At 43.4% G+C, this 25,855-nt stretch overlaps 1 protein-coding gene across 1 annotated transcript; it reads right to left on the bottom strand.

The window, feature by feature from the left end:
• Nucleotides 1–4,961: 4,961 nt before the first annotated feature.
• On the bottom strand, nucleotides 4,962–5,783 carry LOC139689327 (uncharacterized). Its single transcript, XM_071586410.1, has one exon. It carries the CDS (start codon nucleotides 5,781–5,783, stop codon nucleotides 4,962–4,964), a length of 822 nt encoding a protein of 273 aa, XP_071442511.1.
• Nucleotides 5,784–25,855: the final 20,072 nt, after the last annotated feature.

The raw sequence follows: 25,855 nt of genomic DNA, 5'->3' as shown, positions 1-25,855 counted from the left end.
GGATCAGAGTGAAAAAGGTTTCATTCGGGAAATTGAGAAGGTTCAACGCCGGGAAGCCCGTTTTGTAAAAAAATCTTACGATAAAACGCAAAGCGTCACCGAAATGCTCATGGATTTGGTGTGGGAATCATTGGAAGAGAGACGAATCAATGCAATATTGAAATTATTACATAAATTCAGATCCGCATGTTTCAGCACTGAGGTCTCGCAAATTATTCGCACTCCTACATACATTGGTCGCTTGGATCATGCATATAAAATTCGGGATATAGATGCCCAGAAATAGCTGACTCAAGGACTCCTTCTTCCCACGGATAATACGAGATAGCAACTGCAGGGTTATATATAGGAAAAATTCCACTTGCCACCCTTAGCGTCTAGAAAGTAATTAGTTCTACTTAAATGCATGCTCTTCCACTAACCTTATGTGTTTTGTTATAATAACCCATTCTTTCTGGATGTCCTCATTCGTGTTCTGTTCATCTGTTATTAAGTCTCCCCTTCAATCCCTCGTCCCTCTCCGCGGGGGGAAATTCTTGCTAACATCAACGTTAGGTCACATTCCCTGCCTTTTACAGTCTCTTCGGGAGGTAGAGTGTTTTGTGGTGCATGTTCATGTGGTAGTGATGTTTCCCAATCTTGCTTGTTGTGTCCTGGCTTCCGTGTTGTAGGATGGCTTTTGTGCTGCATCCTGGGGTACATTTTTTTGTTTTGTGGTATATGTGTTTGCATGAGTATATGAGTTTGCATGATGAAGGTATTTTTGAATGAGTGAGTGCGCTGCTGTGGGTGTAATATTACACGTTGTGAATTCTATGGTCTCGGACTCAACTTTGTGGAGGTTCATGTTCGTTTAAATGAAAATACTTAGTAACTTCCACACAATTTTTATTCGTACAGCCGGTTTCAACGCTTCGGCGTCATCATCAGGTACAAAACATTGTGTGGAAGTTACCAAGTATTTTCATTTAAACTTCCACGTTGTGGTTTTGCATGTGGTATTGTTCCATTTTATTTTTGGTGATCTAACACCCCCCGTCACACGCCCCTGCGGCGGCTTGCGGGGTATTATGTAGATGTAGACAATATGCGGATCAGCTTTAAAGAAACTTGGCTTCATAAAACGGATGGTGGAGAAATGTAATGAAATAGTTAAAGAGAGGTGTTATTTTGCTGTAGTTAGACGTCATTTGGAATATGGCGCAAGTATTTGGGATCCGTGGGAGAAAATTTGGCAAAAAAATTAGATAAAGCCCAGAGAAAATCCGCTAGATTCGTTAAAAATTGTTATGATTGGAGCACAAGTGTGACAGGTCTCTCAGGGGATTTAGGCTGGGAACCACTTGAAGTGCGGAGAGAACAAGCGAGGCTTAGACTTTTAGAAAGGTTCAGAACAAACGAGTTTAACTATGACACTGAAGGAATTATAATGGCCCCACACTACTTAGGTAGATGAGACCACAAAGATAAAATAAGGGAGATAGATTCCAGTACAGATAGATACAAATACTCATTCTTTCCCCGAACAATCAGTAATCATAATAGCAAGAAACCGAAGTCACTTTAGAAATATTAAAAACATTGAATTTACAAGTCGGAGCAAAGTTAAACACTGCAGAGCTGTTAGGTATACTTTCAGGTGCGTGTGTATGTTAGTTGGTAGTTTGAGTGTTTGCATGTGTGCGGAGTGTAAGTGTTCTTGCATGAATGTATGCCATGTGTTTTTGTGGATACATGAATTTGTGGTTTTTGCATGCGGTTTTTTTCCTTTTCTAAATTACAGGTGGTGTCCTACACCCCCCGCCACACGCCCTTGCGCCGGCTTGCGGTGTATTAAGTAAATGTAGAGGTATATGAAGTTGTGTATCTCCTCTCTTCAGCATTGAAAATCACTTTTCAAACATCCATTTATCATCCTTATTGTTCCCGTCCCTTGTCTCAGTGTAATTAGTTTACGCGAAAGTTCTTTGTCTTTCAAAATATTTGTCCTTTGATGGATTGAACCTGAAAATGTCACTTTATAAAACCAGGGCAATAAACTATGTTTCTCAGTCAAACCACGTGGCAACAGATATGATGTTATAATATGGGATGTTTTAAGAACTCTGCATTGTATCACCACTGTCAAACATATACGTCAGTGAAATACTCTCCATTCTCTGGATGTCACCGCGTAGGTTGTTTTTGTGGCAACAGTTTCGCCCGTGTTTCAACGAGCTATTCAGGTCGAAGTGCTGGGACCAGACCGGAACCCCATTTTGTCTTGGCGTTTGCCCTATCGTATAAAACTGCTTCGGTGCGACATCGTCCACCCCTTCAGCTGCAGTGGTTGTACAATATGCACATAGGATACAATAACGAACGAAAGTGTAAGTGACGAACGTGTACCTTTCCAGTGTTAGTGAAGGAGAAGTTGAAAGAAGACCACTAGTTGGTTGGCAATTGGCCGTAAATTAAGAAGAGAAACTTAATTAAAATATACATATATATATATATATATATATATAGTATATGCTTTCATAGACGTAACACTGAAGTGCCGAATAGTACAATACACAGTAACACATAATATAGAAACACAAAAAAAGAGAACACTCACACGTATTTTCTTGATATTTCGACGGAAACAATCCGTCTTCCTCTGAAGATGTAGAAGTAATGACTCGTCATTACTTCTACATCTTCAGAGGAAGACGGATTGTTTCCGTCGAAATATCAAGAAAATACGTGTGAGTGTTCTCTTTTTTTGTGTTTCTATATTATGTGTTACTGTGTATTGTACTATATATATATATATATATATATATATATATATATATATATATATATATATATATATATATATATATATATATATATATATATGTATATTTTAACTTTAGCTTTTTTTCCAATCTTTTATCATTCATTTTTTTCTGTTTTTTTATTTTTAATTTATTATTATTATTTTTTTTCGAGAACCGTATTTAGGCATTTGGTTGCTCGCCAAGCCCGCAACATTGGGTCGAGTCAGGGCCAATTGCCCCAATTTTTTTTGTGGCTACATGATGTAATCTACATATGATATGATTACAAGTATAAGCGAAATATTTACAAATGGAGAACCCTTGTTTAAATACACTAACAAATATTGTTATACTTAAAAATAAAGAATAAATATGATAATGTTACCGAAATATAATTTCTTTTGGAAGTCTGTAAGCTCGGACGGCGTTTTCTGTGTAGGGAGTAATAATCACATATGTTTTTGTAAGCGTGTTACGTGGAAGGGACCTCTCGAGTCGTTCAGCTTGCGCTCGAATGAAGTCGTGTACTTTTGGTATTTTGTTGCGTTTCCGATCTCCTGTATTGGCACGAGTTTACTCTAGTTTGTGAGGTAGCGAAGTTTTTTTTATCCTGGAATGTTTCTAAGCGATTTCTGTCTGTTTTTGTCGAGTTTCCGAAAATTTCGCAACCGTACAGCATCCTGGGACGAATGTAAGAGAGGTAAAGTCTGATCTTTGCCCGGTGCGTGAGGCGCGATTTGGTGCACAAGAGTGGGGACAGAAGTGATCTTGTGCCCCTTGCTATTTGTAAGGCATGCTGTACGTGCGTGGCCCATGTCAGTCTGTAATCGAAATGTATCCCTAAGAATTTGTGAGGATTTCGTCGGAATACGCACGGATTGAAAGGTTAAAGGTTTTTTTGGGAAATAGCTTCGTTTCCTCCGAAAGTCGACAACAACACTTTTCTCGGCATTAATTGTGACTTTCGAGTCGACGGTCCACTTTTCAAGTAAAGAGAGGTGGTTTTGTATCTTTCGGAAGGCACACGTGCCGCTCCAAGATCTTGCCGCGATAGCAGTATCGTCGGCGAACATGAAAGTTTGAGTTTGTGGAGAAGAAGGAAGATCATTGACGTAGCAGTTGAAGAGCATAGGAGATAGTATGGCACCTTGCGGCACTCCACAATTAATCTGTTTCCTGGCTGACAGAGCTCCGTTTTCGGCGACATTTATAGCTCGTGAAGCGAGAAAACTATGAAACATCTTGATGAGATGTAATGGCACCCCGATTTTAATTAATTTAAGTATTAATCCATCATGCCAAACTTGGTCGAATGCCTTGGCCACATCCAAGAACAATACCGCAATGTGTTGGTTGTTCTGCATACCGTGGCTGATATACTCTGCTAGTCTGAGTATTTGCAGGGAAGTGGAATGTCCTTCCCGGAATCCCATTTGTTCCGGTCGTATTACGTCATTGGTCCGTAGGAAGAGGTCTAGACGGGCTTTCAAAATTGATTCAAACAGTTTTGAGATAGAGGAAAGTAAAGATATAGGTCTGCGGTTAAGAGGAATTGTCGGGTCTTTGCCTGGTTTAGTAAGCAGGCAAAGTTTTGCTATTTTCCAGGAATCTGGAAAGTAGCAAGAGGAAAGACAGTTGTTAAATAAGCCCAACAAATGACGAACGGCCGGCAGTGGCGCATTCTTTAAATGCCTGTTTGAAATGTCGTCAATACCCGGGGCTTTTTTCGGGTTCAAATATTTAATGGTCATTCTTAGCTCCGTCTCTGTAACTGGTTGGAAAGGTGGAGTCGGAAGGAAACTTAGGCTACTTACAGCAGCTTCAGCCTCTCGAAGTGCTGGGACGTTGTTTATGCCGTGTTTATATGTTTCACCTCCCCCGACCTCCTCTGTGATTGGTCGGGGGTTTCCTGCCAAATCCTTTTCCAGGCTCCTGATAGGCGGTAGCCATCTTCTCTGTTGAAGTTGTCTTTTTCTTTGAGTATCTCGATAGATTCTCTTATTAGCCTGGGATAATATCTTCTCACTTTGGATGGTATCTTAGTCTGATCAAATTGGATTTCATAGCCGGGTCCACTCCAAGCGTGTTCAGCAATGGCTGATTAACTGAACTGCTTGTTCCTGGTAGCCATTTCGTGCTCTCTTAGGCCTGTTTTCACTGCTCGGCATGTATCGCCTATGTATGAACTTCCGCATGAGCACGGCACCTGATACACGGCACCTCGCGTAATTCCTCGGGAATTTTATCTTTTGGCCGTGGAAGTAGATGGGATACCATAGTGAGACAGTTGTATCTCATGGCAATGTTGTGCTTTCTTAGTATCCGAGATATCTTTTCACTTGTGCCGGCGATGTCGGGTATCTTGGCGTAGGCCTTAGTCGTTTCCGCTTCGCTCCGTATTTCACTATGGTTGAGGCGGCGTTTCTCTTCCTTGGCGGTCCTTTTTAGGACCACGGAACTCTTGTACACGTTTTTCTGCAAGGCTGTCATTGTATGTTTCTTCTCTGCAGATAACGACTCAGCATCAGAAAGTTCGTAGGCACGGTGTACTAGAAGCTCTACAAGAGAAGCCTTTTGCGCTGGATGATGGTGCGACAATGAATTTAAATAGCGGTCGGTATGAGTCGCTTTCCGGTACACTGCGTGGCCTAGGCTACCGTCTTCCTTCCTCTTTACCAAAACGTCTAGGAAGGGTATCTGTTTGTTCTTCTCCAACTCCATCGTGAATTGTATTGCCCGATGCTGATTGTTCAAGTCACTCACGAAATCACTCCGCTCTTGTATGCCGTGCTGCCAGATAACGAATGTGTCATCCACGTACCTGAGCCATAGTTTGGCTTTCTTCGAATACGTCTCTGTCGCTGATTCCTCAGATTTCTCCATGGATAAGTTGGCGATAACTGGTGAAAGCGGTGATCCCATTGCTGCACCTTCTCGTTGCTCGTAGAAGCCTTCGTTCCAGAGGAAGTACGAATTCCGTAGGCAGTATTCAACCATTTCAGGAAAGTCTTCCGGGATGCCGGCGGACGTGAGTTCCTTAACGATGTCGACTGAAGCATGGATGGGAACATTTTGAATAGTGATGATACGTCGAAACTGACCATAATGTCGTCCTTGCTAATGGTCACCCCTTTCAAAAATGAGGAGTGGGCAGAATTCTCCACGAAAGATGGTGTATTCCCCACATGTGGCTGGAGCGCCCTTGGAGGAAGGTACTTGGAGAGCCGGTAGGTCAGATTGTCTATTTGGCTCCGTGAAAGTGTCGGTGTCGACGTGAAAGTGGCCTCCAGCATAGTTGCTGCAAATTAAGCCTTTTCCTCTTCCGTGATAAGAGGGCCACCAGGTGAGTCGATCGCTAGGTCGATCCGAATGTTGTGGTGAAGAGAAGCTGCCATTCTCCAGATGCTCTCATCTTCGGTTCGGAGGGAAGCAACCTTCCTTTCCCACGTCGTCTGCCTGTGGTCCTCGATGAGCTGCCTCACTTCGGCTCGCTTTCTTCTAAACCGTGCCCCATCCGCGGGACATTTAGTTCTTTGAAATCGTCGTCGAAGCCGATTTCTTTCGCGGATGCGGCGAAGGATGGAATGCGGCAGCGTCAGATGTCCAGAAGGGCGGATCACTTTTATTGGCACGGTGTTCTGTAATGCTTGGTCCACGCCAGCTGTTATGTCAGAAGCATATTCGTCCAACATAGCCTATGACGTCAGTGATGGCGGGTGTTCCGGTAAAATGTCGGACAGGATCTGCCTGTACCCTGTCCAGTCTTTTTTATCCAGGCATCGCACCGGCCGTGGGGGAAGTAACGTTGGGCAGCATCCCAGATAGGCGCAGACTGGGCAGTGGTCGCTGTCCAACGTCGGTGTCGCCACGAGAGAAAGCGAACTCGTGAGCCTACGGTGCAGCGCAATATCTAAGACGCCTTCGCTCCTGCCGTGGTGCTGATGCGTTGGCCCATGTGGACCCGCGACGCGTACTCCGTTGTTCTGAGTCCATGTGAGCAGCGCTTCATCCCGAGGGTTCGGTGAAATTGAGTGCCATGCAGCATTCTTTGCATTTAGATCCCCGAGAAAAAGCGACGGCCGTGACCCGGAGAAGATGACACCACTAGCTGATATAGCGACCCCACTGTGAGAGAGCCGAGCGAAGTATCTGCTTCAATTGCTGTCGCCTCTAGATGCAGTCGAGCTGGTAGGTCAATTTTTCTCGCAGCCAGGTCAAGCGAAACGAGGACCGCCGTGCCCGCTCCTCTTGTTTGCCGGTCAACTCGGTAAACTGCATAGCCTGGAACGCCGTATGAAGTTCCAGGACGGAGATGAGTCTCTTGCAGACAGACGATTGAGATTCTTGCCTTCCGTAGAAAGGCAAGCAATTCAGGGGTCTTTCGCTTCAAAGCGCCGCCGGAATTCCATGGGGCTAGGATGATATATTTATTTGATTCTCGCCTATATTTTGGTTTGGGAAAATAACGGTAAGGGCGACAGTTAAAGCTTGCAGCTGTTGTTGCAATAGTGCAGCACAGGAAGTCAATGCTTCCAGGATGGAAGAGAGGGATGTAGCCAACGTTGGAGTGGGCATCTGCGAGTCTGCAGCCCGCCTCTTCTGGAGAAGAGGAATTTTAAATTTTATTTCTTCCGCCGTCTCCCTGGCGACCGGAGCCGGCGTCAAGAGTGGAGGAAAGTCAAGGCGCTTGCACTGGTGGCGGCGGAGGGAGTGTGACCTCTCAGCGCCTCTCCCGCCCCCCCCCCGACCCCGTGCTGTACGTTTGTTCGCCGCGCCGTGCGGGAGTACCTGAAGTGCCCCCCATGGCCCTGCTGCCTTCTTACTCATGGGCCCCCTTGTAAGGAAATCTGGCATAACATCGATTAGTCGTGAAAGTCAGATGTATAGTTTATTTTTTTATATTTTCAAACCATTGTTAATTATTGCGTCGGATTATTCCTTCTGTTCCTAGGATCGCTGTTAGCGCGTGAGAAAACGTGAACCGTCGAATGGGCTGCTACGAAAATCCATTGTGCATGTGTGCGCGTGAAATATACCTGTAGGTGGAGAATCTTGACTGCTTCGGCGAAGTTATCCAACATTCAATGCACGGATATTTGCAAATGGTCTCAAATGTTTATCCATTTTTGCTCTTAACCTAATACGCGTCTCTCTACCAGTCAAACCTTCTCACTTTGAAATAAGGATCCTTTTGGCCGATGTAGTAGGATCGAGGATATTGATATGCATTCCGTCCGCGTCGTGACATAAGTAGGTCAGCGTTCCGCATTTGCATTCAGAGATGCGACCGGCTTGGTCAGTTGCAAAATGGATATGTTCCACTGGAGCCGCACGTGTTATAAAATATCAACTTGTGATGGATTAATGAGCAGAAATAGTAAAAAATCCTCTTGGCTAAACTATGCAAACATATCTTCGTATTATAAATATAACGTTAAGAAAATTTTGATCATTTCTTAGTCATAATTGAGATGCCATAAATCCGCATAAATAAAATAAACTGATGTGACCCAGGTATCACTGCGATGCAGCATCATCAAGCTGATGCCTGATGGCCTGATAATGATGCACCGCAGAGAAATCTGGGTCGCAATAACGTTAATTTTATTTATGTGGATTTAAAAAGTTTCATTTTGACATCATATATCAAGAGAAAATCTACAGCTACAGGGTTGCACCCAAAAGTGGTAGGACTGATTTTCTCTGGCGCGAACGGAGAGGTGGAGGGGGGTATGCCTGGCAGGGTAAGGTGGAGGGGGCTCTTAGCAACAGACCGACACCAACCTCAGTCGCCTGCGGGCTGTCGGTGAGTGAGGACACCGTTTTTAGTGAAGCAAGTTTTTTGTCCGCGTCGAAAAACAAAATGAATCTGAATTTAGAGCAAGGTTATTCCGTGAGGTTTTGTGCGAAACTCGGGAAGACGGCAACTGACACCCTCAATATGATCAAGCAGGCTTATGGGGACACTGCCTTCCGCCGTTCCACAGTATTTGAGTGGCACAAGTTGTTTAAAGAGGGTAGGGAGCTCGTTGAAGACGCCCATCGCTCCGGACGGCCGTCGACGGCAAGAACCGACACGAATTTGGACAGAGTGAGGACACTGCTGAACACAGACCGACGCTTAACCAGTGAAGAAATTGCAGACCGGTTGGGTCTGTCTCCATCCAACGTCCAACGCATTATTTCACAGGATTTGGCCATGCGCAGGGTGTGCGCCAAGATGGTGCCGAAAATCGTGCCATGGCGCGTTCGTCGTCAGACAGCTCCTGGCCAAATACGGCGTTGCCACGTTGCCGCACCCGCCCTCCTCTCCCGATCTGGAACCACCGGACTTCTTCTTCTTCCCCCTGATGAAAAGACAGCTCAAGGGACGACGTTTTGACTCGATAAAGGCCGTTCAAGAGGCTTCGACGAGGGTCATCAACGGCATCCCCAAAGAAAATTTCCAGCGGGCGCACAGGGAATGGGAGCAACGTTATACTAAGTGTGTAGCAGCTCAAGGAGCATACTTTGAAGATTATTAAGTCGATGTAAGTATATCGTCAATAAAATTCTTGTAAAAAAATCAGTCCTACCACTTTTGGGTGCTACGCTGTAAATGAAAATCTGAACCACATTTGATATTATGTTAACAATAATTGTCTATCTTATCTATTGAACAAATTTTTTATTCAAATCCTGACAGTCAGACCGAAATTTCTTTTTTTTAATTTCCCTCCCCGACAGTGATGCAACTGTATTCCCGCCACACGTTCATCAATTGACCTAGGCAGTAATTAAGTTGGTGCGTATTTCTAAAAATAGTGACTGGGACCACGGGATGTTTCGTCTAATTCTCCGTATTAATTTCACTTATGAATTAGCATTCGATAAATTCATTGGGCACTTTGGCGATAGAGCCTCCTCGGGTCTACTTTCCTCCCTCCAGAAATCAACGTCTCCTTTGCTAAAAATCCTCTTCGCGGATTTCATTCAATCTTCCTTTTAGTGGGCACGAGCACCCGTTGTCCTCCCGTAGTAATCCCTCCACGCCCCACTCCCTAGGCGAAGCTGCTTGTGAAGTCTCGCGGCGTGTCCAACCTAAGTTTCCTTCCTGGGGCTTTAAGTTGGAAGGCACCCTCGTCATTGTATGCGTTTGGCTGCGAGGGTCCGGGACTAACGGATCTTCGTTACCCGAGGCGGAGATCGAGGAATTAATTGCCACCCGGGGTGGAATGGTTTCGCGACAAGAGGAGGAGGGGGGCGGATCCATGGGAGGGGAAGAAGAGAACTGAAGTACCTTCCCGGAACCCCTGGGAAGGGCTTGAAAACGAGATAACAATGCATGCTATTGCTTCGTTTGCGATTGACGGCGTCGCAAGCGGTAACTCAACCGCCCAAATTCACTTTTTTATTCAGTCCCCTCACTCTCACGAAGACGGCATGGGAATGAAGCGGGGAGTGTGGGTGGGGTGGGAACGGGCGAATCGCTGGGCGTGCGGCGGAAGTATCGCCGGGTCGGCAGCAGCCATCCGTTACGTTGCCGCGTGCTTTTATTTCTAAGGGCTGCGATGAGATGGTGGCACTCGCGTGTACGTAGGAGTACTTCACGCTCGCCTCTCCGAGAGCACCCTCGAGCCCGTTCCCTCCCTCGTGAATCCACATCGAAGCGGCGTTCACACCCAAGGGAAAACCGCGGGATGAGATCATTTGCTGCATTAGGAGATATGATCCTATTCACAGATATGGTGAATTTTTAAAAAAAGTTAATATCTGTTTTTTTTCGAAGTGCCGTGCAAGAACCAGATTAATTAAACAAATTTTTCTGAATTGCAGGTTACTTTTTTATCTTGATCACTATTCATTGTTTTTATCGATCATTTATTGTCATGAGCTTTCGTGACATCAGACCGAAATTCCAATTAACTATGTTCCGAAAGATCACTCGATTCTTTCTTTTCCGTTTTGAGTGTATATATATATATATATATATATATATATATATATATGCTTATGGTTTCCTAGGAAGATCTCATACCCGAAAAATCACATAGTGGGTGGGTGGAGCCGCAGGTGCCCAGAGTGCCTTGCACGGGAATCGAACCCGGGACTCTCCGGTCAGTCCTACGCTCTACCCACTATATATATATATATATATATATATATATATATATATATATATATATATATATATATATATATATATATATATACATATATATATATGTACATATATATAATATATATATATATATTATTGCGCTGAAACAAAAAATAAAAGAACCCATAAAAAGATCACTCCCACGTTATTTCTTGATCATATTGAGGATCCCTCCTCGGATTACAACCTTAACGTGGTGGAAGGGCTTCTGCGTCCCGATGACCCCTAGAGCTGTGCTGGCGGGAGTAATAATAATTGCTCCTTGTAGGGTCACCAATGCCAGATAGGTCGAAGATTAGGAGCCAGACGAAAGGTAGTCCACGCAGCGTCTGGCCCCAGCGGGGCAGCCAATAAGTGATGGTGTCACGTTAAAAACATTATCCAGGAAGGCAACGGGAAACCACCTCAATTATCATTCCCAAGATTAACATGATGGACTTTACAGAGATATTGGGTCCTGGTAACTACGGGGCTCGGCCCAATCGACCGTGTGTCGGGCCCAGCAGCCGGTGTGGAAGGGCTTCCGCGGTCGTCATCCAACAAAACCCTTGCAAGGTAAAACCAGCAGCAGCAGGAGAGAAGACGCAGGAAAAGAAGTCCAAATTAGTTAGAATAGGAACGTGGAATGTTACGACAATGATGAGGACAGGGAAATTGGAGAATATTAGGCGAGAGATGGAAAGGGGAAAATTGGATATTTTAGGTCTATGCGAGGTGAGATGGAAGGATTGCGGGGATTACTGGAGTGATAATTAATTATAGAATAATATACAGCGGCGGGGACGAGAGCTGACGAGGGTTTGCCATAGTATTAAAAAAGGAGGTAGGAAGAAGCGTAGTCAACATAGTGGAGGTAACGGATAGATTATTACTAATAGAGATAAAAGCAGAACCGACGAACTTGGTTATTATTCAGGTACATAAACAACTGAGCAACCATACGAAGGAAGAAGTCGATAGGATATACGATCAATTAGAGGACAAAATCGCGTGTATTCTTGCAGGGAAAAAGTTGATAGCAATGGGGGATTGGAATGCGACGGTAGGCGAACGAAGAAATGGTGATGAGGTGGACTACTACGGTTTAGGTACGAGGAGTGACCGCGGGGAGAAATCAGTTGAGTTCTGCAGGAGACTGGGGTTAGTCATCACCAACACTTGGTTTAGACACCACAAAAGACGCAGGTATACATGGAAAATCCCAGGTGACTTAGTAGGTATCAGCTAGATTATATTCTGGTTAAACACAGATTTAGGAATAGTGTGATGAACTCCCACAGCTTCCCGGGAGCGGATGCGGACTCTCACCACAATTTGGTTGTTATGAAGTGTAGCGTCCGTTTCAAAAAGATAAGGCAGGGACGGCGAGTTAGAAAATGGAATGTAGAAACATTAAAATGTTTGTAAAGGAAGGAATACAAACAGGCGGTAGAGGAAATCATTGAGGATGGTAAAGAGCTAAGTAATACCGTAGAAAAAAGGGATAGTATCAAGAAAGGGTTGTCTAAAGCCGCAAAAGACACTATTGGTACCGTTAACGCTAAAAGGACTAGGAAACCATGGATCACGGATGAGATGATTACAAAGATGGATGAGCGGTGAAAATGGAAGAATGTAAATAGAGAATTAGGCAAAATGAAGTACAAAGAATTAAACAATAAATTGAGGCGGGCAACAAATAAAGCAAAAGAAGCATGGTGGAAGACGCACTGCGAGGATATGGAAAGTCTGCAGAGGAAGGGTGAAATTGATGTGCTGTACAGCAAAGTTAAGTCTTTATCGGGAAGTAAGAAAGGGAAAGCTATGCTAACAGTTAGAGATAAGGCGGGTAAGGTAATAGTTGACACAGGAGAGATCCAAGAGAGATGGAAGGAATATATAGAAGTACTGTATGGTAAAGAACTTAGACAAAAAAAGTTAGACATTGAAAAAGAATATGACGTAGAGGAAGACAGCTTAGGTTTAGGCATACTAGACAAGAAAATAGAAAGGCCATTGAGGGAGAAGAAACTAAATAAGGCTGTGGGGGTAGATAACATTCCCGCGGAACTATTAAAATGCTGAGGAAAATGTGGGAGGAAGAGGCTATATGGGCTGGTCCGTAGTATTTATGAGGAAGGAATATGGCTGGAAGGCTATGTGAGATCAGTTTGAGTTCCTATTCCGAAAAAGATAAAGGCTACATCATGTGAGTACAGGACAAAAAGTTTGATATCACAGCGGGACAGCGGGGGGTGTTAGGACACCACCTGTAATTTAGAAAAGAAAAAGAAAAAAAACCGCATGCAATAACCACAAAATCATATATCCACAAAAAAAACATGGCATACATTCATGCATGAACACTTACACCCCACACACATGCAAACACTCAATCTACATCTTACATACATATGCACCTGAAAGTATGCCTAACAGCTTTGCAGTGTTTAACTTTGCTCCGACTTGTAAATTCAATGTTTTCAATATTTCTAAAATAACTTTGGTTTCTTACTATTATGATTTCTGATTGTTCGGGGAAGAATGAGTATTTGTACCTATCTGTCCTGGAATCTACCTCCCTTGGTTTATCTTTGTGGTCTGATCTACCGAAGTAGTGTGGGGCCATTATAATTCCTTTAGTGTCATAGTTAAAATCGTTTGTTCTGAACCTTTCTAAAAGTCTAAGCCTCGCTTGTTCTCTCCGCACTTCAAGTGGTTCCCAGCCTAAATCCCCTAAGAGATCTGACACACTTGTGTTCTTATCATAACAATTTTTAACGAATCTAGCGGATTTTCTCTGGACTTTATCTAATTCTTTTTGCCAAATTTTCTCCCACAGATCCCAAATACTTGCGGCATAGTCCAAATGAGGTCTAACTGGAGCAAAATAACACCTCTCTTTAACTTTCTCGTTACATTTCACCACCACGCGTTTTATGAAGCCAAGTTTCTTTATAGCTGATCCGCATATTGTCCTGATATGTGCTCCCCATGAAAGGCGTGGTGTTAGAACAACCCCCAAATATTTAACTTGATTTGCCGTAGTCAATACTGAACCCTCTATTTTGTAGTTTATATCCTGTTCCTCGCTTCCTTTATTCCAAAATTTCAAAACTGCACATTTATCTACATTAAGTGTTAATCCCCATTTATTGCACCATTCCGAGATATTGTCTAAGTCTCAAGAGAGTAGCTCGCGATCTAGTTGGCTCCTTATTTCCCTGTATACCACCGTGTCGTCAGCAAATAACCTCAGATTGCTACCAATGTGTGTGCTTAAGTCATTAATGTATATTAAGAACAGAAGAGGCCCTATTACACTTTTCTGGAGGACACCCGAAGTTACATCTCTATCCGTTGAGCACAACCCATCTATGACTACTATTTGTTTGCGGTTTGACAAGACGTCTCTTATCCAATTAATTATTTTCTCGTTGATCCCATAGTATTTAAGTTTATGGAGCAATTTATTGTGTGGAACTTTGTCGAAGGCTTTTTTGAAATCCAGGAATGCTACATCGACTTGTGTGTTGTTTTCTCCCGATCTAAGTATATCGTGAATGAAGAGACCAAGTTGTGTTTCGCAGGATCTGTTTTTCCTAAATCCGTGATGGTTGTGGATTAGTATTTCCCTACTATCAAGAAATCTCATAATGTTTGTGACAATAATGTGTTCCAATATTTTACACGAGATCGATGTTGAAGAAATGGGTCGGTAATTGGTTGGTTTATCCCTATCGCCGCCTTTATAGATGGGAGTTATATGGGCTAGCTTCCAGTCACGAGGCACTGAGCCTTCTTCTGTCGATTTTAGAAAAACAATATGTAAAAATGGGGCAATGTCTTTAGCTAATTCCTTTAATATTCTAGCAGGTATTTCTTCCGGACCAGGTGCCTTGTGTGCTTTGATACAGCGGAGCAGATGTATTATTCCCTGCTTGGTCAGTGTAAGGTCGCTCATGGGTTCCCCGGGTGGGTGTGGAAGATCGTTTGGTGCGTTTGTGTTTTTATTGTAGACGCTCTGGAAAAAATGTTTTACAATATTTGCCTTTTTGACGCTATCTGTAATGGTTTCTCCATTTTCCGTCTTCAAAGAGTGAACAGTGGGACGTTTACCCTGTATTTCCCTAGCATAGGACCAGAATGACTTTGGATTTTCCTCAAGATATTCGCTTAGCATTTTAGATTTAAAAGAGTGTAGTGCTGTGCGCATAATACTTTTCGTTTTACTACAACATTCTTTTAGTTGCTGTTTTGATGTTCATCTGAAGATATAGAAGTAATGGATTACTTCTATATCTTCAGATGAAGACGGAGTGTTTCCGTCGAAATATCAAGAAATAACGTGTGAGTGTTCTTCTTTTTTTGTGTTTCTATATTGTGTGTTACTGTGTATTGTTACTATATATATATATATATATATATATATATATATATATATATATATATATATATATATATATGCTTTCGTAGACGTAACACGGAAGTGCCGAATAGTACAATACACAGTAACACACAATATAGAAACACAAAAAAAAAGAACACTCACACGTATTTTCTTGATATTTCGACGGAAACAATCCGTCTTCATCTGAAGATATAGAAGTAATGACTGCTGGAATTTTTGGGTGAGGGGTGTGAGAGAAAGGGAAGGGGGCCAGGGGAAGGGGTGAACGGGAGGCGAAGGTGGGGTGAAAGGAATGTTTGGGGAGAGGAAAGGGAGAGGGAAGGGGTGGAATTGACACAAAATCGGAAAATAGAACAACATGCTCACCGCAACTATTGCAACACACGAGACTCATGCTTCAACCTACAAAGTATTGATAAAGACCTCGCAAGTCAGAAGCCCTTTCTCTCGCACCCCCACCTCAACAATTCCAGCAGTCATTACTTCTATATCTTCAGATGAAGACGGATTGTTTCCGTCGAAATATCAAGAAAATAGGTGTGAGTGTTCTTCTTTTTTTTGTGTTTCTATATTGTGTGTTACTGTGTATTGTACTATATATATATATATATATATATATATATATATATATATATATATATATATATATATATATATATATTCCGAAGGCATTTCATAAGGTTTACTTCCAGATTTTTTAACGGGTTGGTGTAGAGAGAGAGAGGGAGAACTTTGCCCATTTTTTGTTTTCGTGAGACACATCCACTGTCCATGTTTTACCTACTTTTGTTTCATTTCTCATAGACCTGGTGTTATCTCGTTTAAATGAACAAGGCGTTACGTTTTTTTAAACAATGAAATGTTTTCAAGATAACCACTCGATATTGTTAGATAATATAAATTTCCACCCATTCGTAAATGAATGCTGTGCCTACTATTGAAAATCAGTGTGCTCTTATCTTATTAACACCTGGAACTCTGGTTATGTTTTATGCCTTTTTTATAATTAAATCAAATTTAACGCTAACTCTTCTTTGGTCATTTTTCCACTCTACATCGTCTAAAATTAAGACATTCCGTCGGTTAACGTCGGGTCATCTACATCTACATAGAGTCATTCTGCAGTTTTGTAAAAGAATTAATTGTTGACAGGAGTTCCGCCCAAATTTGTGCGAAAGGAATCGCGTTCATCCTTGCCTTTGAATGCAATTTTGAAACATTTATTGCTCTGATTTATTGTCGACATTTTTGAATCCGCGCCGATTATTCCACCACGCACCCTGTTTTAAGATGGCCTCATTAGGCCTCATTTTATGTCTTCACATTTTTTTAGCATTGCATTTACATCTACATGGAACCCCGACAGCCGTCGCAAGTGACGGGGGATGTTGGGCCACCTGCCATTCTAAATTCTACTCTGATTTTGCATGTTTATGGCAATCCGTGACTCTCCAAAAGTTGGATTCGGTGTGATTGGTGGAAAGGTTTGCTTCAAATGGTCGTGCCTACGCTCTGAACCACGCGGTACAACGCCCGTCCTTTCCTTTTATGACCTCGGCAGTTAACCATGCAACAGTAATTTCTTCCTTACTCTTGGATACATATTTAGCGTGAACTTAGCATTAACGGGGCACTTTGATGTTTGGCTCTTTGACTCTCTCGAATGTTTTGCGATCCATACCTCTCATGAATTAGGATTTCAGTCGCTCCCCTAGACAGCAGAGCGAACGATTTACAATGTTGAATTCAATTGCTCGCTCAGTGGCCCGCCTGCCCACCGCTAAAGAGAGTAGTTATTTATTTAATTCACATCCTTAGCCCAAGCAAATTACTTCCTGGAGCATCCTTCGAGACCCCGTCGCCTGAAATGAGCACGGGACCAACCCCTCACCCTCCCCCACTCGTTCCCTAGGCGCGCGTATCTATAAGGCCATTGCTGTCGCCCCACCCTTGCTCACCTCGCATCCTCCCCGCCCGCCGCCCTGGCGCTGCGGTAGGGGTGCCCTCTCATCTAATTTCCGAGCAGTCTCAATTTCAGTCGCCTCTCAAAATGTGTCGTAGCATTGAATCAATTTCCCTTGCGCTCTACGCGGCACATACTGCGAGCAAAGTGTGCATTTCTGATGAAAAGCCTCGCTTGGAACGCCACTTTCATATTGATCAAGTTAGTCATTAGGACTATTCACATAAATGTAATGTGCTTATATGAATTTCTCTTTCTGTCATTCACAGGTACGTTGGTGTTTTGGGCCGAGAATCGAGCGCCATCCGAATGTAAGTACGCCCTCCGTCAGGGGGCTGGCCATTGCTGCCGCCCTCGACCCTCAAGAGGAGCGGAGACTACGGACGGCACTATGGTCCTCGGGAACGGTCGACAACGACTCTTCCTCAGGTTAGCCATCACGGGGTGTCATGCTCTGTTTATTGTACTTTCCGCTTTTTTAGACGCTGGAATAGGTCCATGTTCCCGATTGTATCCAAAATCCCTCTGATTATGTAAAACGGACTATAAATTGATTTTTCTATCTCTCAGATCGAAGGACGCCCACTATTTAAGTTATTCCAGATTTCATCTACATCTACATCTACATAATACCCCGCAAGCCGCCGCAAGGGCGTGTGGCGGGGGGTGTTAGGTCACCAACCGTAAAAAGGAAAAATACCACATGCCAAAAAAAAAAAACAACACGGAAAATTACACCCACAGCAGCGCACACACTCATGCAAAAATCCCTTCATCCAATACTCATGCAAACACATATACCGCAAAACAACTAAAAAACTGCACCCCATGATGCAGCATTTTCATTGAGTATTTCTCAAGATTTAGTTGCATTGTTGTATGAGAAGTGTTTTTAATTCCTTTTATTGCCGTTGTTCGAAATAAATACTCTCCTATGAGGAATTACGTACAAAGCGGCGGTATCTCAGAATCAATACTTCTCCGCTTATGTACGAGAACCTTTTGGCATTGCTCAACGCTGTCAGTGCTGCATGCTTGAAGTGTGCCCCGGCCTTCGAAGCGTGGTCACGCGGGGTAGTTCGTTGTCGACGCGAGGATTCCGCGGGGGAGGGAACGGAATCCCCACTCCTCTATATTACGGCTGAGTTTCTAGATTTTATGCTGTTCTCTTTATTCAAGTGGAATAAGTTTGGGAATTGAAGCCCGGCGGGAATTTCTTCTCTTCCATAGCACTCTACAATTGAGCTCTCTTAACCTCCTTATATGATGATTGAATCTCATATTTATAAGTCGAAACGTAAAAGATTCCGCAAATTTGTTTCTATTTTCAATAATATTGTTTGGAAAACTACTTGTTTACTCAATAAAAATAGATTCGCTACTCATAGTTTGTTGCTTTGAGGGGATGTTTCTCTAAAAATAAACTTTTTTTAGTTTCCTCCGGTGTTTCAGGCACTTCGAACGAGTCAGCGTAGATGTGATGTGTAATTTATTTCTGTTTTTTCCTGCATACCGGAGCTCTGTTAATAGGGCTCATCCTACATGGTCTATTATACTTATAATTTTTCAATCTCCTTTGTTCTGTCGTAAATGCAGCGTCTTGAAGGAAATAAGTTGGGAAATCAAGACATTTGAGGGGATAATTTTCCAGACTCTAATTTCAATCTTGTTGTCAGCAATCGAAGTAATAATTTAATATGTATTGCATATTTATAAATAAAATGTGTCATCTGTCGGCTAGGGAAAGTGGGGTCCAACGTACGGGAAATAACCAGCAAATTCGTCTGCCATGGAACTGATGGTTACAAAAAGTATTTCTTAGGCGTGGTAAGATGCACGTACACACGAGAATATTTTGCTCCTTCAGCTCCAATTAATGCAGACGTTTCGCATATCCAGCCACGGTGCAGCCAAACCACCGCCCGCTATGCCCCGTTTGTGCACTTCCACCCATTGCTCTCCCCCGCCGCCCTCCGGCGTCGTCTCGCCGTGTACCGCGCGTCGCGTCATTTGTCGCCTCTGTCACTGCTTCGGGTTCGAGCGACGTGGCTGTGCAAGCGGGCGCTCTTCATGTTTCTCCATCGTGGTTCTATATGTACCTGTCGTCGCCTTTTGCATTTACTCCCACTCCTGGACTGGGATGAGCGATTGCAAAAATCGACGTTAGGTCTACCTTTACTTTTTGCATATACTTTAGTTTTTTTCGTAAATAACCGTTACACCGTAGTTCCAATCACATTGAACGTAGTCGCCATTTGAAATAAATCATTTATTCGGACTGACTCACAGTGATTTTCTTGTTTCTTATTTTTTACTGTGTGGACATACGCACCGGGGCCTTGTAACTCTCACAAAATTTCTCCTGTCAGGTTTCCCCAATTTTTGATTCGTTTATTCAACCCTCAATAGCTTCGTGGCGTCCTTTGTAACCCTATTTTATGGAAATGGCTGCCAAAATAATTCTCTTGTGATCTCTCCTTCTCTAAAGTCTACGTCATAGGTAGTGCACTCGTGGCAGTGCGCTATAGATTCTGCAGGATTCGAGGAGAGTGAGGCTTGCCGCGCTTCGCTCGCCAAGTGATCTGATCGGGGGTCGAGCGGGTGTCTGCTTATGCGATTCGTGAATTCGAATTGGATTGTGCGGTGGGCTTCCAAAGCGAAATGAAACACTGCGCGGGAGTTCAAGCCATTAAAACATATAAAATTCGAGAATCGTGTGCAGCCAGCGGTCAGATTGGCATTCGGAAGGGGACGTCGGTCCCAAGTGGTCGGGAGTGGGTTATGCGTGGTGTGATAGCAGGAAAGGAAATTCGAACGAATCGGGAAACTTTTTCCCCCTCATGACGCTCTTCCCTTAAATCGTTACGAAGCAATGAAATGCGACCTAAACGTGGCATTGGTAAACAATTGAAAGCACACAGATAGGGGTAAAGAAATGAGGATAACGCATCGATGCACATATCTCGGACATTGTGACCTGGGAAAAACATCCTTTTTCATAAGGAAATCAACCGAGGGCAGCTAAAAGAGGTCAGTGCATCGAAAAAGCCGCAGTTTCGCTGTGTCCCAAAACATTCAGCTTGACCGGGATTCGAACCTGGATTGCTCAATATCAATCCGAGAGCAATAAACGACTGCCAGTGTAAGAGGACGCCTTGGTAGCATCATTGCTAGCTATGTTGATATATAGTTACTCTGAAGCAGATCCGCATATCCATCGCATCTACATCTACATAATCACACTTACGTAGCGCCTTACTGGACTTTAAACGCAAAGTACTTTGCGAGCACTTGGACACTGACCCCAAAGCTTTCTGGTCATATGTTTGGGAAGTAAATGGGAGTAAACAAACCGTGGCTTGCTAAAGGGACTGTAACAATATAATTTATACAGATAGTTAGGGTAAAGCTAACATCCTAAATTCATTCTTCCAAAGCGTTTTCTCGAATGATGTTGCCACCGCATATCTCCAAGAAACACTACATACTCCACTCATGGAAAAAATAACAGCTTACCAGCAAGGATTTCTAAAATTTCTTAATGAGATTAAACTCAACAAATTCCCGGGTCCCGAAAATATACCAGCTAGAGTGATAAAACATTTAGCTCCAAACATTGCCCCGTATCTTGAATTTATATTTAACAAATCCCTCACAGAGTGCAAAGTACCTAAGATTTGGAAAACCGCGCAAATTACGCCTATTTTTAAAAGTGGTGACAGGGAGGATCCCAGTAATTACAGACCTATATCTCTCACTTCTATCTGTTGCAAAATCGTAGAGTACTTAATTGTCGGTTCAATAATGAGACACCTTGACAATATTAACTGTTTAAGTGACAATCAACACAGATTCAGGAAAACCCGCTCCTGCGAAACCCAATTAGGATTATTTACACATGATTTACCTTTATCGTTTTATTCTAGCGCAGGATTTAGATTGCATAGCTAAATGGGGTACTAACTGGGGATTGACACTAAATTATAATAAATGTTCGATGGTAAATGGAAGAGGCAAATAGCCTAAAACATGGTTTCTTTGCTTGTTGTATAATATTATATATTTGTTAAATGTTAAATATTACCATATAATTTATAACTGTTATGGACAACTTCTTGGATAAATAAACAACTTTTTGACTTTGACTTTCTTTAAAAGATCAACGGTATTTGCTTACAAATTAGCTGGAGGTGACCTAGCAGTAGTTGATGCGGTAAAATACCTAGGTGTCACATTCGCAAAAGACTTAACTCGGGGGACTCACATACCTAAAATCTGCGGTCAAGCATAGAAAAAATTGGGATTCATGGGACGTATTGTCGGCAAAAGTGACTCGAAGGTCAAGGAACGTTGTCACCACGCTCTTGTAAGGCCTCATTAAGAATACGAATGTAGCGTGTGGGATCCGAGTGAAAAAGGTCTCATTCGGGAAATTGAGAAGGTTCAACGCCGGGCGCCCGTTTTGTAAAAAATTCTTACGATAAAATGCAAAGCGTCACCGAAATGCTCATCGAGTTGGGGTGGGAAGCATTGGACTCCTTCTTCCCACGGACAATACGGGATAGCAACTGCAGGGTTATAGATAGCAAAAATTCCACTTGCCACCCTCAGCGTCTAAAAAATAATTAGTTCTATTTAAATGCATGTATGCATTATATGTTTTCATGAGTGTTGGATGAAGGGATTTTTGAGTGTGAGTGTGTGCGCCGCTGTCGGTGCAATTATCCATGTTGTTGTTTTGAATGTGGTATTGTTCTTTTTTGCGGTTGGTTACCTAATACTCCCCGCCACACGCCCTTGCGGCGGCCTGCGGGGTATTATGAAGATGTAGACGTAGATTGCTTACAATAATGCTTCTGCCGGTCATCGAGAGATCCGGGTTCGTTTCCCGGCCGTGGTGAATGATTTTATGCGCTGTGAAACTGCTGCTTTTCCGATGCCCATCAGCCGATGACTTCTGTCCATGATGAAAGCCACAGCGCAATCCGCTTTCGATTTGAAGCAATCTCACCCTGAAAAATTGAATGAACATCTCAATTGATTATGTTCATTTTTAACTGTCATTCTGCGTATGAAATATCATTTTAATGTACTCAGAGACCTCTGATATTACTCGCAGTTTTATAAACTTTCAAAGAATGTTTTCTTGGAATGTAGTCATAAACTGGAAGTCCGGCGGACATGTGAATGATATACTTTGATACAGAAATGACTGGGGAATTTAATGCTATAAAATAAGTTAAGTTTATTAATGAAAGAAATATTAAATCCTTAGCTGTGTGGAACGGTGTCAATAACCAATCCGGGTGTATCATAACTTTTTCATCGAAGAATCTCGGATACGTACAATTAGGTTTCGGGGCAACCGCTATGCTGAGCGAAAGCTAATTACTATTTTTGTTAAGTGAGAGCGACATTATTGCCAAAGGCCAAACATATCAATCGTCACATAATTATAGCGATATAAGATTATTAGAGATTGAATAATTAGTATAATTTACGCGTGTGTTGGTCACAGACAGTGGAAAATCTCCGTCATTTAGGTAGAAGGACGCGGAGAATTCCAACGTCCTTGTTCTAATATGCATCTTCTACTCTCTGGGCGTTATGAATTCATCCTGTAATTATTTAACGAGGAATGAATTATTGTGGTGCCGGCTTCGGTTCCTTGTCCTTCCCTAACCGGATGCCCATGGCGAAGCTTTGATCAACTCTGCAATATTCCAGGGGTCACGTCACGGTTTCAGTTCAGTGGCCGCGATAGTTCCCTAAACAGACGCGTACTCATGCCTCGCCGTCAAACGAGAATATTAGAGCGATAAACGAGGGAGAGATTGAGACGTGGCCGACATGGACAACTAGGCACTCCACACGATGCCGCGTGAAGCCACCGTGTAGGAGGCGCCTCGTACGTAGGATGCACGCGGGAGAGGGTTGAGGGTGCTTTAAGCGAGGCAGGCGCGTGTGCCCCATGCTCTCTGCCCTGCCGCATGCATATTAATATTAGTCCACGCAACGAGCCACCAAAGTGCTACTATTTTTAGCCTTGGTCGGTGGCGCCCTCCCCTCGGAAGCGGGAGGAACACCGCCCCCCCCCTCCGGCCCCTCGGTCAACACCCGCTCGCCTCCGCCCCCCCCCCTCGGCCCCCGAGGTCTCCCTCTCGCCCCTGTTGACTCTTTTGGCCATCCTGAATCCACCCTCTCCTTAATGGCCCGCCCTCTTCTCTCGCTCGCCCATGGATTATCACGGCACGTCCCTGAATACAGGCCCCTTCAGCCCTTTCCGTCGTGAGAGAGAAAGCCCCCTCGTCATTGCAGTCAGGACCCCGCCTCACTCTGTTTGCACGGCAACCGCACCCCCCCCCCCCGTGTAACCCGAGATTTAAAAAGGGTGCAACCTCCCACCCCCCCGCCGCACCCGGTGCCCCTGTCGACCCCACCCGATGATTCCACTTGAATCCACTTGGGAACCACTTGAAGTGCGGAGAGAACAAGCGAATCTTAGACTTTTAGAGAGGTTCAGAACAAACGAGTTTAACTATGACACTGAAGGAATTATAATGGCCCCACACTACTCAGGTAGATCAGACCACAAAGATAAACTAAGGGAGATAGATTCCAGGACAGATAGATACAAATACTCATTCTTTCCCCGAACAATCAGAAATCATAATAGTAAGAAACAGAAGTCAGTTTGGAAATATTAAAAACATTGAATTTACAAGTCGGAGCAAAGTTAAACACTGCAGAGCTGTTAGGTATACTTTCAGGTGCATGTGTATGTAAGATGTAGTTTGAGTGTTTGCATGTGTGTGGGGTGTAAGTGTTCTTGCGTGAATGTATGCCATGTTTCTTTGTGGATGCATCAATTTGTGGTTCTAGCATGCGGTTGTTTTTTTCTTTTCTAAATTACGGGTTGTGTCCTATCACCCCCCGCCACACGCCATTGGGGTGGCTTGCGGGGTATTAAGTAGATGTACATGTAGAGAAGTTTTAATTGCTGGGGTGAATCGACAGGCGGGCCAAAAGGGGCGGAGAAAAGATATTGAGAGGCGATGGGGATGAACGCAGGGGAAAGGGAGAAGTTGGGAAAGCGGGGCCGAGGGAATAAGGGATTGGTTTTGAACGGCAGAAAAACTGTTGCATGGAATGGAGAACTGTTGAACAAGCTAATGTTGGGGAAGCAAGCAGTTTATGCTCGAAGAGGTTTACTTCAAGTACAAGTACCACGGTGGTTGGGTACTCTATGAAGGCCACTTTTAATGCATCCAAGACCTCCGCGACGTCTATCTCATGAATCCATGCTGCTTCCGGGAATTGCCGTCGCGTAGGTGAGTTGACGGACAACTGTATCGCCCCCAATTCCTGAGGCGTCTTATGGTCGAAGTGAAGAACTTCCTCCTGAAGACGCCTCCAGGACAAGGGGCGAAACAGTTGTCCGTCAACTCACCTACGCGATGGTAATTCTCGTAAGCAGCATGGATTCATCCGCTTTGAATAGGTTCTCTTCCTGTGGAAGGTATAGGATCCTGAGGTTTTCATTTGTTCCAGCCTTCATTCGATTTGATTCCAATCCGACCTAACGGAGCAACTTTCGGAACACCCTTCTCGAAACATCGGTGCGTGCGATTTAAAGTGGACGACGTCCCGCGAAGCTCTTTCTTTCAACATTTCGAATCGACTTCCGAAGTGTGGGCCTTTCGGTGGCTGCTAGGCACTGCGCCTATCACTCTCTGAGGATCCCAAGGCTGCTGAACCGTTGAAATGAGAAATCTTTGGAACTAAAACTATGGAATTTACGGTTAAGAATCGCGTTCAAAGAGAATGTTGCTCTACCTTCTTTAAACGAATATATCAATGTGTCCGTATTTACATAGAAGTGTCCACAATTTACATCTACTATTCATATCAAAATGAAATACACTATGTTATCCCACAGAAGCTCTTCTGTGGGATAACATAGTGTATTTCATTTTGATATGAAGCAATTCCACAAAGTTACTATGGATACAATTAACCAGATCTACTATTCATATTTGTTCCCATTATTCCAAAGTCTCTATTAATCTTAAAAATAGAAGTTACTTTGAGGGTTTTTAGGAAAATAACTGGTTATTTAGTATTTCGAAATAGCTGAAGAATATTGGAATCCCTTGACTTTCTATTGTCTATAATTTATTGGATAAGTGCACGTGGATTTTGGTGGATTACGGTCCTTTGCTTTGGTAGCATATCATCTCTCTCTACATTACTTTATTTTTATGCTTGAAATTTTTTACGTTCCAAGATTCATATTTTTACGATGAATCGTGGCATTTCCCGGCATTGCGAAGGGTGCAAAGTGCCATTTCATTGGAAGCAACGATATCATGAATATCCGTTTCGGAAATTCCCCGGAGTACTCCTCTTTGCTGGTTCTTCGATGTGTGTTCTCTACTTGCCGGTTGAAGTGGGCTATTCAGGGCATCACAATGGAACCACTGAGGATAATGTGTCTCGGTCGAGAGGTCCTTCACAGCGAATTGGAGGCGTTCCATAAGAAAAGGTGACCGAGGCTGCGGGAATCCGCGTCGGCC

This window comes from Hetaerina americana, unplaced genomic scaffold, assembly GCF_022747635.1.
Source record: "Hetaerina americana unplaced genomic scaffold, ioHetAmer1.1.p SCAF_22, whole genome shotgun sequence".
Lineage (NCBI taxonomy): Eukaryota > Metazoa > Arthropoda > Insecta > Odonata > Calopterygidae > Hetaerina > Hetaerina americana.
The sequence above is the reverse complement of the archived record's forward strand: the minus strand, read 5'-3'. Positions and strand labels throughout refer to the sequence as shown.